The following is a 16,687-nucleotide window of genomic DNA, read 5'->3' as shown; positions in this document are numbered from 1 at the left end:
GGTGGTGGGTGAGTGGAATCGGCTGACGTCGGTGGTGGTGGAGGCAAACTCGTTGGGGTCTTTTAAGAGACTTCTGGATGAGTACATGGGATTTAATGGGATTGAGGGCTATAGATAGGCCTAGAGGTGGGGATGTGATCGGCGCAACTTGTGGGCCGAAGGGCCTGTTTGTGCTGTGGCTTTCTATGTTCTATGTTCTATGACTAATTGCCTTGAAGGTGCCTTCTTGAACTGCTGCTGTCCATGTGGTGTAGGTACACCCACACAGTGCTGTAAGGGAGTGAGTTCCAGGATTTTGACCCAGCAACAGTAAAGGAACAGTGATATATTTCCAAGAAAGAATGGCGAGTGACTTGGATGGAATCTTCCAAATGATGTTCCCGCTGCTCGTCCTTCTAGATGATAGTGGTTGTGGGTTTGGAAGGTGCTGCCCAAGGAGCTTTGGCGAGTTCCTGTGGTGCATCTTGTAGACGGTGTACACTGCTGCCCATTGTACATTAGTGGTGAAGAGAGTGAATGTTTGTGGATGGGGTGCCAATAAAGCAGGCTTTGTCCTGCATCGTGTCAAGCTTATTGAGTATTATTGGAACTGCACCCATTCAGGCAAGTAGAGTGTATTTCCATCACACCCCTAACTTGTGCCTTGGAGATGGTGGACAGGCTTTTGGAGGAGTCAAGAGGGGAGTTATTTGCCGCAGGATTCCTAGCTTCTGATCTGTGGTTGTAACCATGGTACTTATATGGCCAGTCCAGTATAGTTTCTGGTCAAACCCCCAGGATGTTGATAATGGGGGATTTGATGATAATACCACTCATGCTCTCTGGAGATCTTTTGTTCACTGCCTCCAGCTCCACAGGACCTCACCCTACATCCTTCAAGGATAGGCCACACCTCCTCCACGATCATCCTCAACACCAGTGCCCCACAAGGCTGTGTCCTCAGCCCCTTACTATACTCCTTATAAGCCTATGACTGTGTGGCCAAATTCCCCTCCAACTTGATTTTCAAGTTTGCTGATGACACCACCTTAGTGAGTCGGATCTCAAACAATGACGAGACAAGAGTACAGGAATGGGTTTGAGAATCTGGTGAACTGGTGCGATGACAATAACCTCTCCAACAAAACAAAAGAAGATAGTCATCGACTTCAGGAAATGTAGCGGCGTACGTGCTCCTGTCTACATCAATGGGGATGAAGTAGAAATGATCAAGAGCTTCAAGTTTTTAGGTGTCCAGATCACCAACTTGTTCTGGTCCCCCCATGCCGACACTATAGTTAAAAAAGCCCATCAATGCCTCTACTTTCTCAGAAGACTAAGGAAATTTGGCATGTCCGCTACAACTCTCACCAGATGCACCATAGAAAGCGTTCTTTCTGGTTGCTTCACAGCTTGGTATGGCTCCTGCACTGCCCAAGACCACAAGAAACTACAAAGGGTCATGAACAAAGCCCAGTCCATCACGCAAACCAGCCTCCCATCCATTGACTCTGTCTACACTTCCCGCTGCCTCGGAAAAGCAGCCAGTATAATTAAGCACCCCGGACATATTCTCTTCCACCTTCTTCTGTCGGGAAAAAGTTGGAAAAGTCTGAGGACACGTACCAACTGACTCAAGAACAGCTTATTCCCTGCTGCCATCAAATTTTTGAACGGACCTACCCAAGTTGATCTTTTTCTACACCCTAGCTACGACTGTAACACTACATTCTGCACTCTCTCCTTTTATTCCTCTATGAATGGTATGTTTTGTCTGTATAGCACACAAGAAACAATACTTTTCACTGTATACTATTAAATGTGCCAATAGTAAATCAAATCAAAATTTACAAACAGGACTTCTCAGCATTTAAAGTCTGGTCATGTTCAGAATATTTCTTTGCATCAAAGGAGATCTGGTTATAAATAAGACAGGACAAGTAACTAGAACAAAGTTGTTTCTGAATTTGTAATGAAGTGTTGTAGCAAAGCATATACAGATGCATGGCCCCAAGTATCAAATCTCAGTACAAATTACTGCAGGCAGGTCTCCGAGGTTCTGCACTTTCAGGACGGCAGTGCCACAATGTTTATCCATCCAAACAGACAAAACAAGATAATTCTGCATTAGAAAAGGATGAAAACTGCATGGAATTGCCACAAGGATTGCCAGGTTTCATGCTTTGAGAGATTGTTACAGCTGTAAGTGAGCTTAAGCTTGAGATCTAGTACAAAACAATTTCTGGGAAAGCAATATTGGCTTAAGCTTGAAAAAAAAAATTGAGAAGCAGCATCTTTAGAATGATTCCCCTTCAACCACTGGATGGAGGAATTTCTACTTTTATGCCTTCATAAAATTTCACCTTAATTTTTTTTTAAAAAAGCAATTTCCATGAGAGCAGATCAGTAAAGACAGAAGGCAGTCCATTCTCTCAGAAATTAGTTAGTATTGTCCTTTACTACACACTATCTTACCTCTCGAGTCCGTTCCTTGAGTACAAATTGGGCTGGAGAAATATTTACAACATCTGTGGGCATAAAAGTTTTCATCTGCAAATCCATGAAACAAGCTGCCTTAATGTAAGCAGCCCGAGAGCCAGTGTTTCTCATCGAGAAAGTTATCTTGCTCACTGTGTCTGGCGTGATATCAGTCAAATTCATCATATAGCTGCCCGTTTGTTTATGAACATCTTCCAATATAATGTTGCTTGTTCCTCCATAACCGGAAAGTGGAATCTGGAAAAAAAAGCTTTAAAATTAATATTCTATAATGTGAAGTTTTGATACACAATTAATTTCAACTTATTGGTCACTTGCAGAATCTACAAATGCAAACTTGTCCTGTATTTTCTTTGAGTATCAGATGAGCTATCTGCATAATGCAGGAAACAGTTACCAGTTGAACAACCTTTACTAAGAATTAGAATTTATGAATATAAGTTAACTTTAGGAGGACAGCTACAATTTCTGCTCTGTTCACATATACATCTATTTTATCCTGATAATTGTCTTGGCCCTGTCTTAGTCTGCTTTTTGTTGGGAAGAACAGGAATAGATTTCTCTAACCAAAAAAAAATCAGAAGTTAAGAAATTTATTAATCAGGATCCCAAATACTACCCAGTGCAGGAACAGATTGATTCGGAAAATGAACTATGGTTACAGACATCTTCGATTCTAGAGCACTCTGACCAACACAAATCAGATGACTACATCTAAATAGAGCTGGGACTCTTGGGGCGGCGGCGGTGGAGGATAACAGACGCTGTGAAGAAGCAGTTGAGAAAAGGCTTGTGTGTTCAGAAAATGAAACAGAACCAACATTCAGTTGCTTGAACAACTGGCTTATAGGATCTCCCAAGTTTATCATTCACACATTTTGTGAAGTTGCTATACAGAACTGACACAGAATACCGAAAGGAGACATGTTAGAATTGTTGAAATGGTTATGAACATGTTTGAAACTGCTCCAGTTCGGATAAAGGTAATTGTCAACAGCTTTTCTAGTTTGAGTGCATTAGTTTTATTTATGTGTGTCACAAGTAGGCTTACACTACAATGAAGTTTCTGTGAAAATCCCCCAGTCTCCACACTCTGGCGCCTGTTCGGGTACACTGACAGAGAATTCAGCATGGCCAATGCACCTAACAGCACGTCTTTCGGACTGTGGGAGAAAACCGGAGCACCCGGAGGAAACCCAGGCAGGCATGGGGAGAATGTGCAAACGTCACACAGACAGTGACCCAAGCCAGGAATCGAACCCGAGTCCCTGGCCCTGCGTAGGAGGCTGAGGGGTGATTTTATAGAGGTCTATAAAATAATGAGGGGCACAGATCAGCTAGATAGTCAACATCTTTTCCCAAAGGAAGGGGAGTCTAAAACTAGAGGGCATAGGTTTAAGGTGAGGGGAGAGATACAAGAGTGTCCAGAGGGGCAATCTTTTCCACACAGAAGGTGGTGAGTGTCTGGAACAAGCTGCCAGAGGTAGTAGTAGAGGCGGGTACAATTTTGTCTTTTAAAAAGCATTTAGATAGTTACATGGGCAAGATGTGTATAGAGGGATATGGGCCAAATATGGGCAATTGGGATTAGCTTAGGGGTTTAAAAAAAAAAGGGCGGCATGGACAAGTTGGGCCAAAGGGCCTGTTTCCATGTTGTAAACCTCTATGACTCTATTGCTGTGAGGTAGCAGCGCTAACCATCAGGGGTTATCTGCAACAATGTTTCAAAGGATAAGACTTTGGAGGGGTTTGACATTTTGCCACATAGTGCTTTGGATAGCCTTGTTGTTGGAAAAGTAATTCATGATACTGTGCATCTTTTGTATTATAAACGACTAAATCTAAGTAATTGATTTGTTTACGCCATTCCATGTGTTTCAGTTAGTTATATACTTACTGTAAATTTTACTCCTGGTCGACTTGAACGTATCCCACACTGCTTAATTTCAAGCCTTGCCAACATGCAGGCAACCCGCGTTGGTGCAAACAAAAAATGCACACAGACATCTTCCTTAGGGCAAACTATCAACTCACGGTTATTAGTTAGTCTTTCCTCAGATCCAAATGTGCTCTGTAACTAAAAAAGAATTAAAGTTTTGAAATTCAGAAATTCAAGAATGCCTTAACTAATATTTTCGGAACTACTGCCAATTGAGAACACATCAAGATTTATATCAGTTAGAAAATACATCATTTAAAACCACAGCAAAAATCAAACCTCAAAACAGCACTTTCCAAACCACAACCACTTCCATCCAGAAGGACAAGGGCAGCAGATGCATGGAAACACTATCACCTGCAATTTCTCTTCCAAGCCACTCATCATCCTGACTTGGAAATATATCGCCGTTCCTTCACTGTTGTTGGGTCAAAATCCTGGAACTACCCCCCCCCAACAGCATTGTGGGTCAACCCACAGCACATGGACTGCAACAATTCAAGGCAGATCACCACCACCTTCTCAAGGGCAACTAGGGATGGGCAATAAATGCTGGCCAGCCAGTGATGCCCATGTCCCACAAACAAATAAAAAAAATTATAAAACTATGCTAAATTATGAGCGTGAACAAATATTTATTAGCACAACAGAGAACCACAGGTAAAGATGTAAACTAAACTGGATGGTGTTGAGTCAGACTGCATTCTTCCTTGGAAAGGTCACGTCCAGCTCAGTGCACCATGAATATACATTGTCACATAAGAACATAAGAACATAAGAAATAGGAGCAGGAGTAGGCCATCTGGCCCTTCGAGCCTGCCCCGCCATTCAACAAGATCATGGCTGATCTGAAGCGAATCAGTTCCACTTACCCGCCTGCTCCCCATATCCCCTAATTCCCTTATCGATCAGAAAACTATCTACCCGTGATTTAAACATATTCAACGAGGAAGCCTCCACCACTTCAATGGGCAGAGAATTCCAGAGATTCACTACCCTCTGAGAGAAGAAGTTCCCCCTCAACTCTGTTCTGAACCGGCCCCCCCTTATTTTGAGGCTGTGCCCTCTAGTTCTGGTTTCCCTTCTAAGTGGAAAGAATCTCTCCACCTCTACCCTATCCAGCCCCTTCATTATCTTATATGTCTCTATAAGATCACCCCTCATCCTTCTAAACTCCAACGAGTACAGACCCAATCTGTTTAATCTCTCCTCATAAGCTACACCCCTCATCTCCGGTATCAACCTGGTGAACCTTCTCTGCACTCCCTCCAAGGCCAATATATCCTTTCGCAAATAAGGGGACCAAAACTGCACACAGTACTCCAGTTGCGGCCTCACCAGTGCCTTGTACAGTTGCAGCAAGACCTCCCTGCTTTTATATTCTATCCCCCTCGCGATAAAGGCCAATTCACTAATTCAGTTTCAGGCATAAAGGATAAATTTCAACTTCACTGATCATACTTTCAATTTTACAGGTGGATGAGCTTAAAAATAAGTGCATGCACTATTTTGCTCACTTTCAGCCTGACCAATGTTTACAGGCAACCCACAACATTATGACAGATGCAATAACAGTCATTAAAGTCAACTTGTGGCAAGAAAAAAAACGAATAATATAAAAGTGAAAATTAACTTATTAAGCTTAATTGAAGTGCCTCTAGGCGCCTCAGGTTTCCAAATGCTATTAATGCAGACTTTTACTTCAGACTTACCTGAAAACAGTCTTGATCTTGACCTTTGATAAACAAACGCAAACGGTGTGTAACAAATGAAGAATTGTTTCTGAGGATAAGCTTCTGTTGACTGCAAGACAAAAAAACCCAATGAGAAAATGTACAAACTAGCTAAAAGAAACTTTGTAAATTAGAAATAAGGCCCTAATTTGTCAACGGAGTGAAACATCCTATCCTCACATTTATGCCAAAATAGAAAAACTGTTGGGGTGTAGTCTGACTTCCTGATATAATTTGGGGTTCTGGTCCAGGATCCTAACAAAACAAACAAACTGTTTAATTAATAAAGTCTGCTTATGAACTCTATGGAACTGCAGCAAATGGAACTTGTGCTAGATTGAAACTATAATAATTTCATCTGATAAAACACAAATACAGGAAGTGGAAGATAGTTATATACAAATTATATACGCAAGATCGTGCCGAGTCGCTGATAGATGACAGAATGACCATATATCACTGATTGATGATTCAATGGCCAGGAATAGTGATGTCACTGTATGCTGATACTTAATCTGATTAATATGATAGGTTTGTTCACTGGATTTCGGTGCTGCTGACACAACAAGCATTTACTGCCTGAGGATGATGGTCATAAGCCAGCTTCTTGAACTGCTGCAGTCTGTGTGGAGTAGGCTACAGACACATGGCTGTTAGGTAAGGATTTCATCAGTAGATTGTATCAAGAAACAGTTTGAAGTGATAAATATGAATTAGGTTGTACGGGCGGCACGGTAGCACAGGGCGGCACGGTAGCACAGTGGTTAGCACTGCTGCTTCACAGCTCCAGGGACCTGGGTTCGATTCCCGGCTTGGGTCACTGTCTGTGTGGAGTTTGCACATTCTCCTCGTGTCTGCGTGGGTTTCCTTCGGGTGCTCCGGTTTCCTCCCACAGTCCAAAGATGTGTGGGTTAGGTTGATTGGCCATGCTAAAATTGCCCTTAGTGTCCTGAGATGCGTAGGTTAGAGGGATTAGCGGGTAAATATGTAGGGATATGGTGGTAGGGCCTGGGTGGGATTGTGGTCGATGCAGACTCGATGGGCCGAAGGGCCTCTTTCTGTACTGTAGGGTTTCTATGAAAAGGCTTTGGTGAGAGATATTTCCCATTAAGTTTACTAATTTGCTGGTTATCCAACACCATTTGAAAATAAAACATAATAGAAAACATCATTTTTTTTTTAAAGTGTGCCTTATGTTATATTCTTCCAATGGCCCTTGGAAAGCACAGAACGGCAGATAAACTAGCTTGGGATACTATGGGCACAATGACCTATAATCACCTCTAAAACAAACCACAGTATACAATATTGAGATTAAATGGGGCCACTGACATTATTGTATTGTTTAGGGAAATTTAATCCCTTGCATGCATTTCTAGACATATGGATTTACCATAAAAATGTTGAGCTATTGACATAAATCTGACTCTACTGGTTTGCATTGTTACAAGTCAAGTTGGATGCTTCAAGGTGTTCTATGAAGCTCACCTGACCCGTTTTACATTTAATTTGGCTAGGATGAGCATGAGAGGTTTCACTTCAGGTGTGATTTAATTGACCCATGAGGAGCTTTTATCAAAAACAAAATTTATTGAAGAATATTGTTGAAATGTATAGTAAGACAATAAACAAGAACTTTTAATTGTTACAAACAAGAGACACAACAACCACGATAATGTATAACTCTTAATATCTCTAATGTGTCCAACCAAAGCCAACATCCAATATACAAAACCCTCCAAATAAACACAATACAGCATAGATTAACGTCCACTTGTTACAGGAATCCTGCCTCCTGGGTTGAGTGCTGAAAATCCCTTGTGAAGAAACTCAGGTCGTAGTCGAATCTGTTTCCCAAATAACTGTTTCTTCAAGGGCGGCAATAAGCCTCTCCTTCAGCTAACTGATAATAGTTTCAGAACTGAACAGAGAGAGAGACTGCTTCTTAGCTTGCTGCTAAACTGCTTCCGACACACTCCCCAAAACGAAACTGAAAGCCCAAAGGAAAAAACCCCTATCACCTGACTGCCATAATTTAGCTCCAAACAATGATATTGCTTAAGTTGTAAGCTGCATGATTTTTTAAAAAACCTTTCTTAAAGGTGCACTCACATGGTCATGTTGCAGCTGTACAAAACTCTGGTGCGGCTGCACTTGGAGTATTGCGAACAGTTCTGGTCACCGCATTATATGAAGGATGTGGAAGCATTGGAAAGGATGCAGAGGAGATTTACCAGGATGTTGCCTGATATGGTGGGAAGGTCTTATGAGGAAAGGCTGAGGGACTTGAGGCTGTTTTCGTTAGAGAGGAGAAGGTTAAGAGATGACTTAATAGAGGCATACAAGATGATCAGAGGATTAGATAGGGTGGACAGTGAGAGCCTTTTTCCTCGGATGGTGATGGCTAGCACGAGGGGACATAGCTTTAAATTGAGGGGTGATAGATATAGGACAGATGTCAGAGGTAGGTTCTTTACTCAGAGTAGCAAGGGCGTGGAATACGCTGCCTGCAGCAGTAGTGGACTCGCCAAAATTAAGGGCATTTAAATGGTGATTGGATAAACATCACAGGTGATGGCCAGCGCTGACCATCTCTCAGATGTCACTGTCTGCCACCTTTATATCTCGTTTGCAGGTGACCTGATATTGGAATAGTGTAGGTTAGATGGGCTTTATATTGGTTTCACAGGTCAGCGCAACATCGAGGGCCGAAGGACCTGTACTGTGCTGTAATGTTCTATGTCCTATGTTCTATGACAGCATCATCAACAAAAAGAATTCTGACCTCTCTGCAAAACTGAAATACCAAGCTAGTTTTGGAACAAAGCTACTTTAGTAAATAGAACTGTATACTTCAAAAAAATCAATTCATAAATACCAAGAGTGCATTCCTCCACTGTTCACAATTCCTCCTTCATGACCAGAAAGATGCTGCACATACTTTCCCTCTGTACAACACACTTGCCAAACTTAGAAAACCAAGATCTAGGCCAACAGGAATAATGGAAAAGTCTGGAAACTTTTAAAACTACAAATCATAACAAAACTAAGAACTATCAACTGAAATTTAAGTGCCAACTATACAACATCTTACAACTTCCATTGATTTCCATCTCTGAACAGTGCTCAACAGTCTATAGCTGGGAAACAACTGCAAATTTGATTCTACTGCCAAACCTTATTACCACTAACAGTGATCGAGTGCATCACATTGAAAATAACCCTCCCCATCTCCAGATTTACAAGAACAAAGTACAACACAGGAACAGGGCCTTTGGCCCTTCAAGCCCATGCCGATCATGATGCCCTAACTAAAAGAAAAACCTTTTGCCCTTACTCGATCAGCATTCCTCTATTCCCTCCCTATTCATGTACCCATCTAAAAGCCTCTTAAGGCGCTGTTAATGTGCCTGCTTCCTCTGGCAGCACGTTCCAGGCACACACTGCTCTGCGTGAAAAACTTCACCCACACATTTCCCTTAAATTTTCCCCCTCTCACCTTGAACCTGTGCCCCCTTGTAATTGACACTTCCACCCTTGGAAAAAGCCTCTGACTATCCACCCTCTCAATGCGTTTCATAATTTTGTAGACCTCTATCAGGTCTCCCCTCAGCCTCCGTCTTTCCAGTGAAAACAACCTAGTTTATTCAACCTCTCCTCATAGCCAACACCCTCGGGACCAGGCAACATCCTGATGAGCCTTATTTGCACTGTTTCCAAAGCTTCCCCGTCCTTCTGGTAGTGTGGTGACCAGAACTGCACGTAATACTCCAAATTCAGCCTAACCAAGGTTTTATATTGCTGCAAAATGATTTCCCAACTCTTGTACTCAATGCCCCAGCTCACGGAGGCAAGCATGCCATATGCCTTATTTATCACCTTAGCCACCTGTGTTGCCACTTTTAGGGAACTGTGGACCTGCACATTCAAATACAAGCTTCACAGCAAAACACTACACACTGAAGGACAGTGGATAACAGCGAAGAGCACAGGATTCTGGTGGCAACATTCCGTCTTGCAAGTTAATGACCTGCACCAACGCAGTTAACTCTGTTCAGCATTGCCTGCTGTGGGTCAGGAGTCCCACCAGGGATGGCATTCTCTGCCACATTTGCTGCAGAGAAAGAAAGTGCACCAAGAAGGTGCATAATTTGCTTGCCTTTCTGGGTTTTCTATTCAGCTAGCTTGCCTCTTCCAATGCCCTTACAGTCAGCCTCCAGAGGTGATGGTCAGCGCTGACCATCTCTCAGATATCACTGTCTGCCACCTTTATATCTCGTTTGCAGGTGACCTGGTGGCAGGGTTATGAAAGCTCACGAGATTGTGACACAGTGGCCAGTTCACTGGACAGAAGGTCTTTGGGTATTTGGTGCCAGGTCAGCGCACATGCTGCTGCCATAACGATGAGCATATGCTGACGGAACTGGCAGATTCCAGGACCTCACTGAGTTGGTGATCGTGTCTTGCAAGAGATGTCAACATAACAAAGACCACAGAGATATAAATTGTTCAGTCTTTTCTCCTGCCTGGCTTGTTGTGCAGGTCTCACCACTGTAGAGCGTGCTGAAGACACAGGCTTGGCAAACATGCACTTTGGTATTCTCAACCAGGTTGCTGTTTTTCCATATTCTCTTATTTAGCTTGGACTTAACAGCTGCAGCTTTTGTAATGTGCATTGATTTCAGCATCAAGTGACAGATTTCTGGTGATTGTGGGGCTTAGATGTGCAAAGCAAACGACAAAATCCAGGGTCACCTTGTCAATGCTGGTATGGCAACATCCTGGAGCATGACATTTATTTTCTGGTCAAACCAAACTCTTTATTTGAGAGAATCTGTCCATTTGTAACCAGAGTTGTGTTCTTCGCAAACTTCTCTATGCTGCTGTCATGTGCCTTCAGGTAATTGACTTACGTACCAAACTGACCAAAAACTGATGAGCTTTGCTCGTCTGAGATCCACGGTGTGTCAGGTTTCTCTAGGTTGACAATGCCACACCTACGTTCCAAACAGAGGAACACCTGCAGTGGAAAATTGACTTTCCCCACCTGTAAGGAGTACAGTTTGACCACCAGCATCAGGACGACAAATATCATGGTCCTGGATGTTCCTATCTATTTCAGATAGATTATAGATAAGTAAACTCATTCATTCTTTTCAGTGATTGCGATCTTGAAGCATGCACTATGGTGCATCACAGCTGGTGTTTATGACATGCATCAAGATATTGAATAAATGGACAACCATACAACAGCTACAGTAGCATGGAAACCCATGACAACTCAGAACATCAAAATACTAAAGTATATGCTCTCAGGGATATCCCATTGTAGCTCAAAGCACGTCATCTCTCAGAACAATCTACCAATCAGATTTTGTTCTTAAAAATGTTTTTTAAACAATATTCTGTTCCAACAGATAAAGCAGGTGATTAAGATAAGTAATGTACTTTCACCGACTGGATCAAAATCCTGGAATTCCCTCCCTAATGGCATTGTGGGTCAACCCACAGCACGTGGACTGCAGCAGCTCAAGGCGGCAGCTCATCATCGTCTTCTCAAGGGCAACTAGGGATGGGCAATAAATGCCGGCCAGCCAGCGATGACCATGTCCCATAAATGAATTAATATATATATTTTGAAATGTGCAGAATTACTAAAATTTGCTTAGGTGTGAGCCTTACGTTGTCCGTCTAATTGTTCTTTATGAAGGATGTTCAGCTTATTCAGTTTGTGTATAGAATCCAAAACAGCTCAAATTCATTTTTCATTTCACCCCCTATTGAGCCCTTCTTACTTGTCTCTTCTCCTTGTCTGCCCACTATCATTTTTCACATAGGAATAAATGTTCATCGAGAAATCATCGAAGTCCTACAGTACAGAAAGAGGCCATTCGGCCCATCGAGTCTGCACCGACCACAATCCCACCCAGGCCCTACCCCCATATCCCTACATATTTTACCCACTAATCCCTCTAATCTACGCATCTCAGGACACTAAGGGGCAATTTTAACATGGCCAATCAACCTAACCCGCACATCTTTGGACTCAGTTATCTCAGTTCTCCCCTCAAAGGAACTTTCCCCCATAACCATGACATCATGGCTTTGACAGAAGCTTGATTTGGGCTGGCACTTAGTGTAGTGCTCCTACCTGGTCAGTCTAAAACTTTGTCTTTGCAAACACTGTCTCCAAACTCACGTTTTGCACGTCCACTTTTGTCACTGCTCCATGTTTGAGTCTCTACAATCAGGTTTCTACTCCACTACATATCCAAAACAGTCCTAATCAGTCATAAATGACTTGCTGTGACTGCAATATCGTCCCAGTCCTTTACAGCAGCTCTTGACAAAGGTGACCACATAATCCTTTTCCAATGCCCCTCTTCTCTGTCCAAATCAGAAGGACTGTCTTTGCTTGGATTTACCTTACTGATCCAAACCTCACGTTCTGATGCAAGTTTTGTTAATGTTGAACACTTCACAGTCGAATGTGCTGTTGGCAGGTTTTCAATCAAGTGCATTTTAACAGTTGCTTTGATCTGTGCAATTTATGCTTCTGTAATGTTTCACAATGCCAATTCATTAACATTACTCAATTTTACAATCGGATCATGTAAAAATTTAAGTGAAAAACAACCCTCATGAACAGGAGTAGATTGTAAAATGAAGGTTTGATGATTTATTAAAACAATTAATTTAAAAATAAAGACCCTCAATTTCCATCAGTCTCACCTTCATAATTGGAATTCAACACAAATAGCATCTTGGAATAACGATATTGCCAATAGCAAGGGTACTTACACTGTCCTTCCAAGAGAAACACCACCCCACGACATAAATTGCTTGTTGGACAGAATTGGTGGTACATCAGCTGAGGCATCTGAAGATGAACAAATTGATTGGACTGATTCAGGTCTCCCAACCAATCCTTTTAAACCAACTTCATACTGGGGACCGAAAGGCTGGACCAGAATAGTCAAGTGGCTGGAAAGAAGAAAAAATTACTATTCCCCCTGTCAATACCTAGGTTTCCCTATTTCAAACACTAATTTCTTCAAAAGAAAATTCTGAAAGGTTTCTCTGGGCAAAAATGGTGTGTCACTTGAAGGGAATGATTGAGACACAGAACAACTAATTATGGCATCATTATTGTCATGAAAGTGCTTCACAGAAGCTTAAAACAAAATGTGACATTGAGTCATGAGGAGACATCAAGATTTGATCAGAAAGGCAGATTTTAAGGAAAATTTTAAAGGAGGAAAGCAAACTATAGGAGGTGAAGAGATGTAGCGAGGGTATTCCAGAGATTGCCACCTAGGTAAACTGAAGGCATCCCCGGCCACCAATAATGGAGCAATTAAAACTTTGGATGAACTAGAGGCTAAAATTAGAGGAGTATGAAGATCTTGAGATTATAGAGATTGGGAGAAACAAGGTCCTGGAGGGATTTGAAAACAAGGATGCGAGATCTGAAAACAAACATGAGAATGTTAAAATCTAGATGTTGCTTAACCAGGGTGTCAATGTAGGTCTGTGAGCACAGCAGTGATAGTGGAACAGGACTTGCTACAGTTTACGATACAGGCAGCAACTTTGGAGGACCTCAACTTCATGGAGGGTAAAATGTGGAAATCAACCATTGAAGTAGTCAAGGCTAGAGATAAAGCTATAAATAAGAGTTTCAGCAGCAGATCAGTTGGTAAAAAGGTCAGAAATTAGAAGTAGGAGAAGGCCATTTAGCCCGTTCCACTATTCAATAATTAGGGGGCGATGGTGATCGAGTGGTAATGTTACTAGGCTGGGAATCTAGAGATGGGATTTAAATTCAAATCAATAAAATCTGGAATCGAAAGCTAGTCTCAGTAATGGTGACCACGAAACGATCAAATGTTACAACCCATCTGGTTCACTAATGTCCTTCAGGGAAGGAAATCTGCCTGAAGGCGTTAATGATGTGTGGTCTATTGAGGGTGTGAAGTACGCGTTTGCTGGATAATGGTGAATTTCCCTATTACTGCCAATTACCAATTCTGAACTACGTGCAATTTCAGGCCCACAGAATGTAATTGACATTTAATTGCTCTCTGAAATCGCCAAGCAAAAACTCAGTACAAGAGCAATTAGAGACGGGCAACAAATGTTGGCCTCATCAGCAATGCCCACATCCCAAAGAAAATCACGCTGATCTGGTGGTGGCCCCAACTCCACTTAGCTGCCAGTCCCCATAATGCTCAATTCCCTTGTCAATCTTTTTAGCCTGTCTTGATGCTCTCTCCACTCCCATTGTTTTGTTTCTTAAAGACTGGATTAGTTGTAAGTATTCGCATTCCAACCATTATTCATGTAAATTGAGTCTGTGTCTTATAAGTTCTGTTTGTGAACAGAATTCCCACTCACCTGAAGAAGGGGCTCAGAGCCTCGAAAGCTTGTGTGGCTTTTGCTACCAAATAAACCTGTTGGACTTTAACCTGGTGTTGTTAAACTTCTTACTGTGAAGGCGTTAAATCATTGAATGCAGTAGAATTAACTTGTGAATTAAGTACAGAACAGTTCCCTGGGAAGCTGCTGTGAAGATGTTTCAGTGCAGTTCCCACACTTGCAGATGAGCAGCACAAAACAAGCTGACCAAGGGATAAAAGCGTGAGTACTCTGATAACCATAAGGCAGGTGTGGATGTTTGAATGGTTTAACCATGTAGGCATATCTCATTAGTGACTAAATCATTATAATGAGACAAGTATATCTAGGCTGTAACTAGTTAACTATATTCATCTTACATAAATGAAGTAATCAGAACTATTAGCTGTAATTGGATAGCAATGAATTCAGAACAAACATACACTTGTGGTTATACATATTACTTGTAAGCTAAGTTATATTTGTTCATGTCATGTATCACTCAGCAAGTCTGTACGCCACCTTGTGGAAGGCAGACTCCTCGCTATAGCTTGAATAAAAGGTCGATTTAAAACTCAAAAGCTTCGTCTGGTCTATTGAGGGTGTGAAGTACGCGTTTGCTGGATAATGGTGAATTTCCCTATTACTGCCAATTACCAATTCTGAACTACGTGCAATTTCAGGCCCACAGAATGTAATTGACATTTAATTGCTCTCTGAAATCGCCAAGCAAAAACTCAGTACAAGAGCAATTAGAGACGGGCAACAAATGTTGGCCTCATCAGCAATGCCCACATCCCAAAGAAAATCACGCTGATCTGGTGGTGGCCCCAACTCCACTTAGCTGCCAGTCCCCATAATGCTCAATTCTCTTGTCAATAAAAAATCTATCTAACTCAGCCTTGAACAGATATGAACAAGGAGCTGGAGTAGGCCATTTAGCTCCTTGAGCCTGCTCTGCCATTTAATAAGATCATGGCTGATCTGATAGTAATCGGAATGATCCAGCCTCCACACTCCTTACTGCAGAATTCCATATGCTAACGACCCTCAGAAAAAAATTCCTCATCTCCCATCTTAAATTAAGCTGTGCTCCCATTTCTAGATCCCCCCCCGCCCCCCGAGAGGAAACATCCTCTCAACTGCAATGAGGAGGCGCCCAACCTTCTGAAGAATCTTTCCTCGCAAGACAACCCTGTCATAACAGGAATCATCAATTTAGTGAACCTTCTCTGAACTGCTTCCATTGCAAGTATATCCCTTCTAACTGCATTATATTCCAGGTTTGGCAAGGTCTCACGAAAACAATGTATAACTGTAGCAAGACTTCCCAACTTTTCAGAAATGCTGTGAAAAAATCATATGGACTCAAAACATTTACTCTTTCTCTTTCCACAGACACTGCCAGACCTGCTGAGTATTCTGCTTTTATTTGTTGTTCCCATGTCCTGATCAGATGGATTTGTCTTCTTCCATTGTGATGTGAAAAAGCTTGTTCTGCAATTGGAAAATCTGGCAAGAATCTAAGTTTAATTTTTCTGCTGTGAATTATTCATATACAAAGCCCAAAATAAATGTTTACCCTGCAAAGAATTGCAGTGATGAGAACAGAGTAGATGCTGCAGTTTCTTTTTATTAGAGTCTCGAACAGGAGGACAGCTTCAGAACAAAGTCAGTTATTTAGGTCAATGATAAGGAGACATTTCTTCACTCAGGGTTGTCAGTCTTTGAAATGTTCAGCTGATGACTGTATTCAAGATTGAACTTGATAAGTTTGTGGATACCAAGGTTATCAAGGTATGTGGGAATTGAGTGGAGGTTAAAAATTAGCCATAATTTTAGCGCATGGCAGAGCAGGCCCAAGGGACTGTATGGCCTATTCGCAATTCTCACATTCTTGACTGACCTTAATGTCATGGGTGAAGTTTAGGAGTCCAAGGGAAGAAACCAGACCAAGGCGCAATCCAAAACAAATCCTCAACGGCAGATCAGGCAGAAGATACTCATATGGTATCAATGGCTGTGATGATGGATGATGGCTGCAGTAGTAGGGAGATCCTCAGCCGTCAAGGCTCCCTTACCACTGAAGCTGGACTTACCCTCTGTCAAGGACTGCGTGTCTGCTGATCCGAAATGGTAT

General features: G+C 42.1%; 1 protein-coding gene across 10 annotated transcripts in view; it reads right to left on the bottom strand.

Annotated features, from left to right (window-relative positions):
* Positions 1-16,687, bottom strand: part of cep192 (centrosomal protein 192) — a 164,416-nt gene that overhangs the window by 47,003 nt on the left and 100,726 nt on the right. For all 10 annotated transcript variants that reach the window (XM_078215693.1, XM_078215696.1, XM_078215689.1 and 7 more), the window contains 4 exons: positions 12,952-13,134; positions 6,130-6,220; positions 4,376-4,555; positions 2,455-2,715 (listed from right to left, as the gene is read on the bottom strand). In XM_078215693.1, coding sequence (XP_078071819.1) covers positions 2,455-2,715; positions 4,376-4,555; positions 6,130-6,220; positions 12,952-13,134 — 715 coding nt within the window. The remainder of the gene's footprint in view (positions 1-2,454; positions 2,716-4,375; positions 4,556-6,129; positions 6,221-12,951; positions 13,135-16,687) is intronic.

Source organism: Mustelus asterias, chromosome 7 (genome assembly GCF_964213995.1).
Source record: "Mustelus asterias chromosome 7, sMusAst1.hap1.1, whole genome shotgun sequence".
In the NCBI taxonomy this organism is placed as follows: Eukaryota; Metazoa; Chordata; class Chondrichthyes; order Carcharhiniformes; family Triakidae; genus Mustelus; species Mustelus asterias.
Note: the sequence above shows the minus strand (reverse complement) of the source record. Positions and strands in the feature narration are given on the sequence as shown.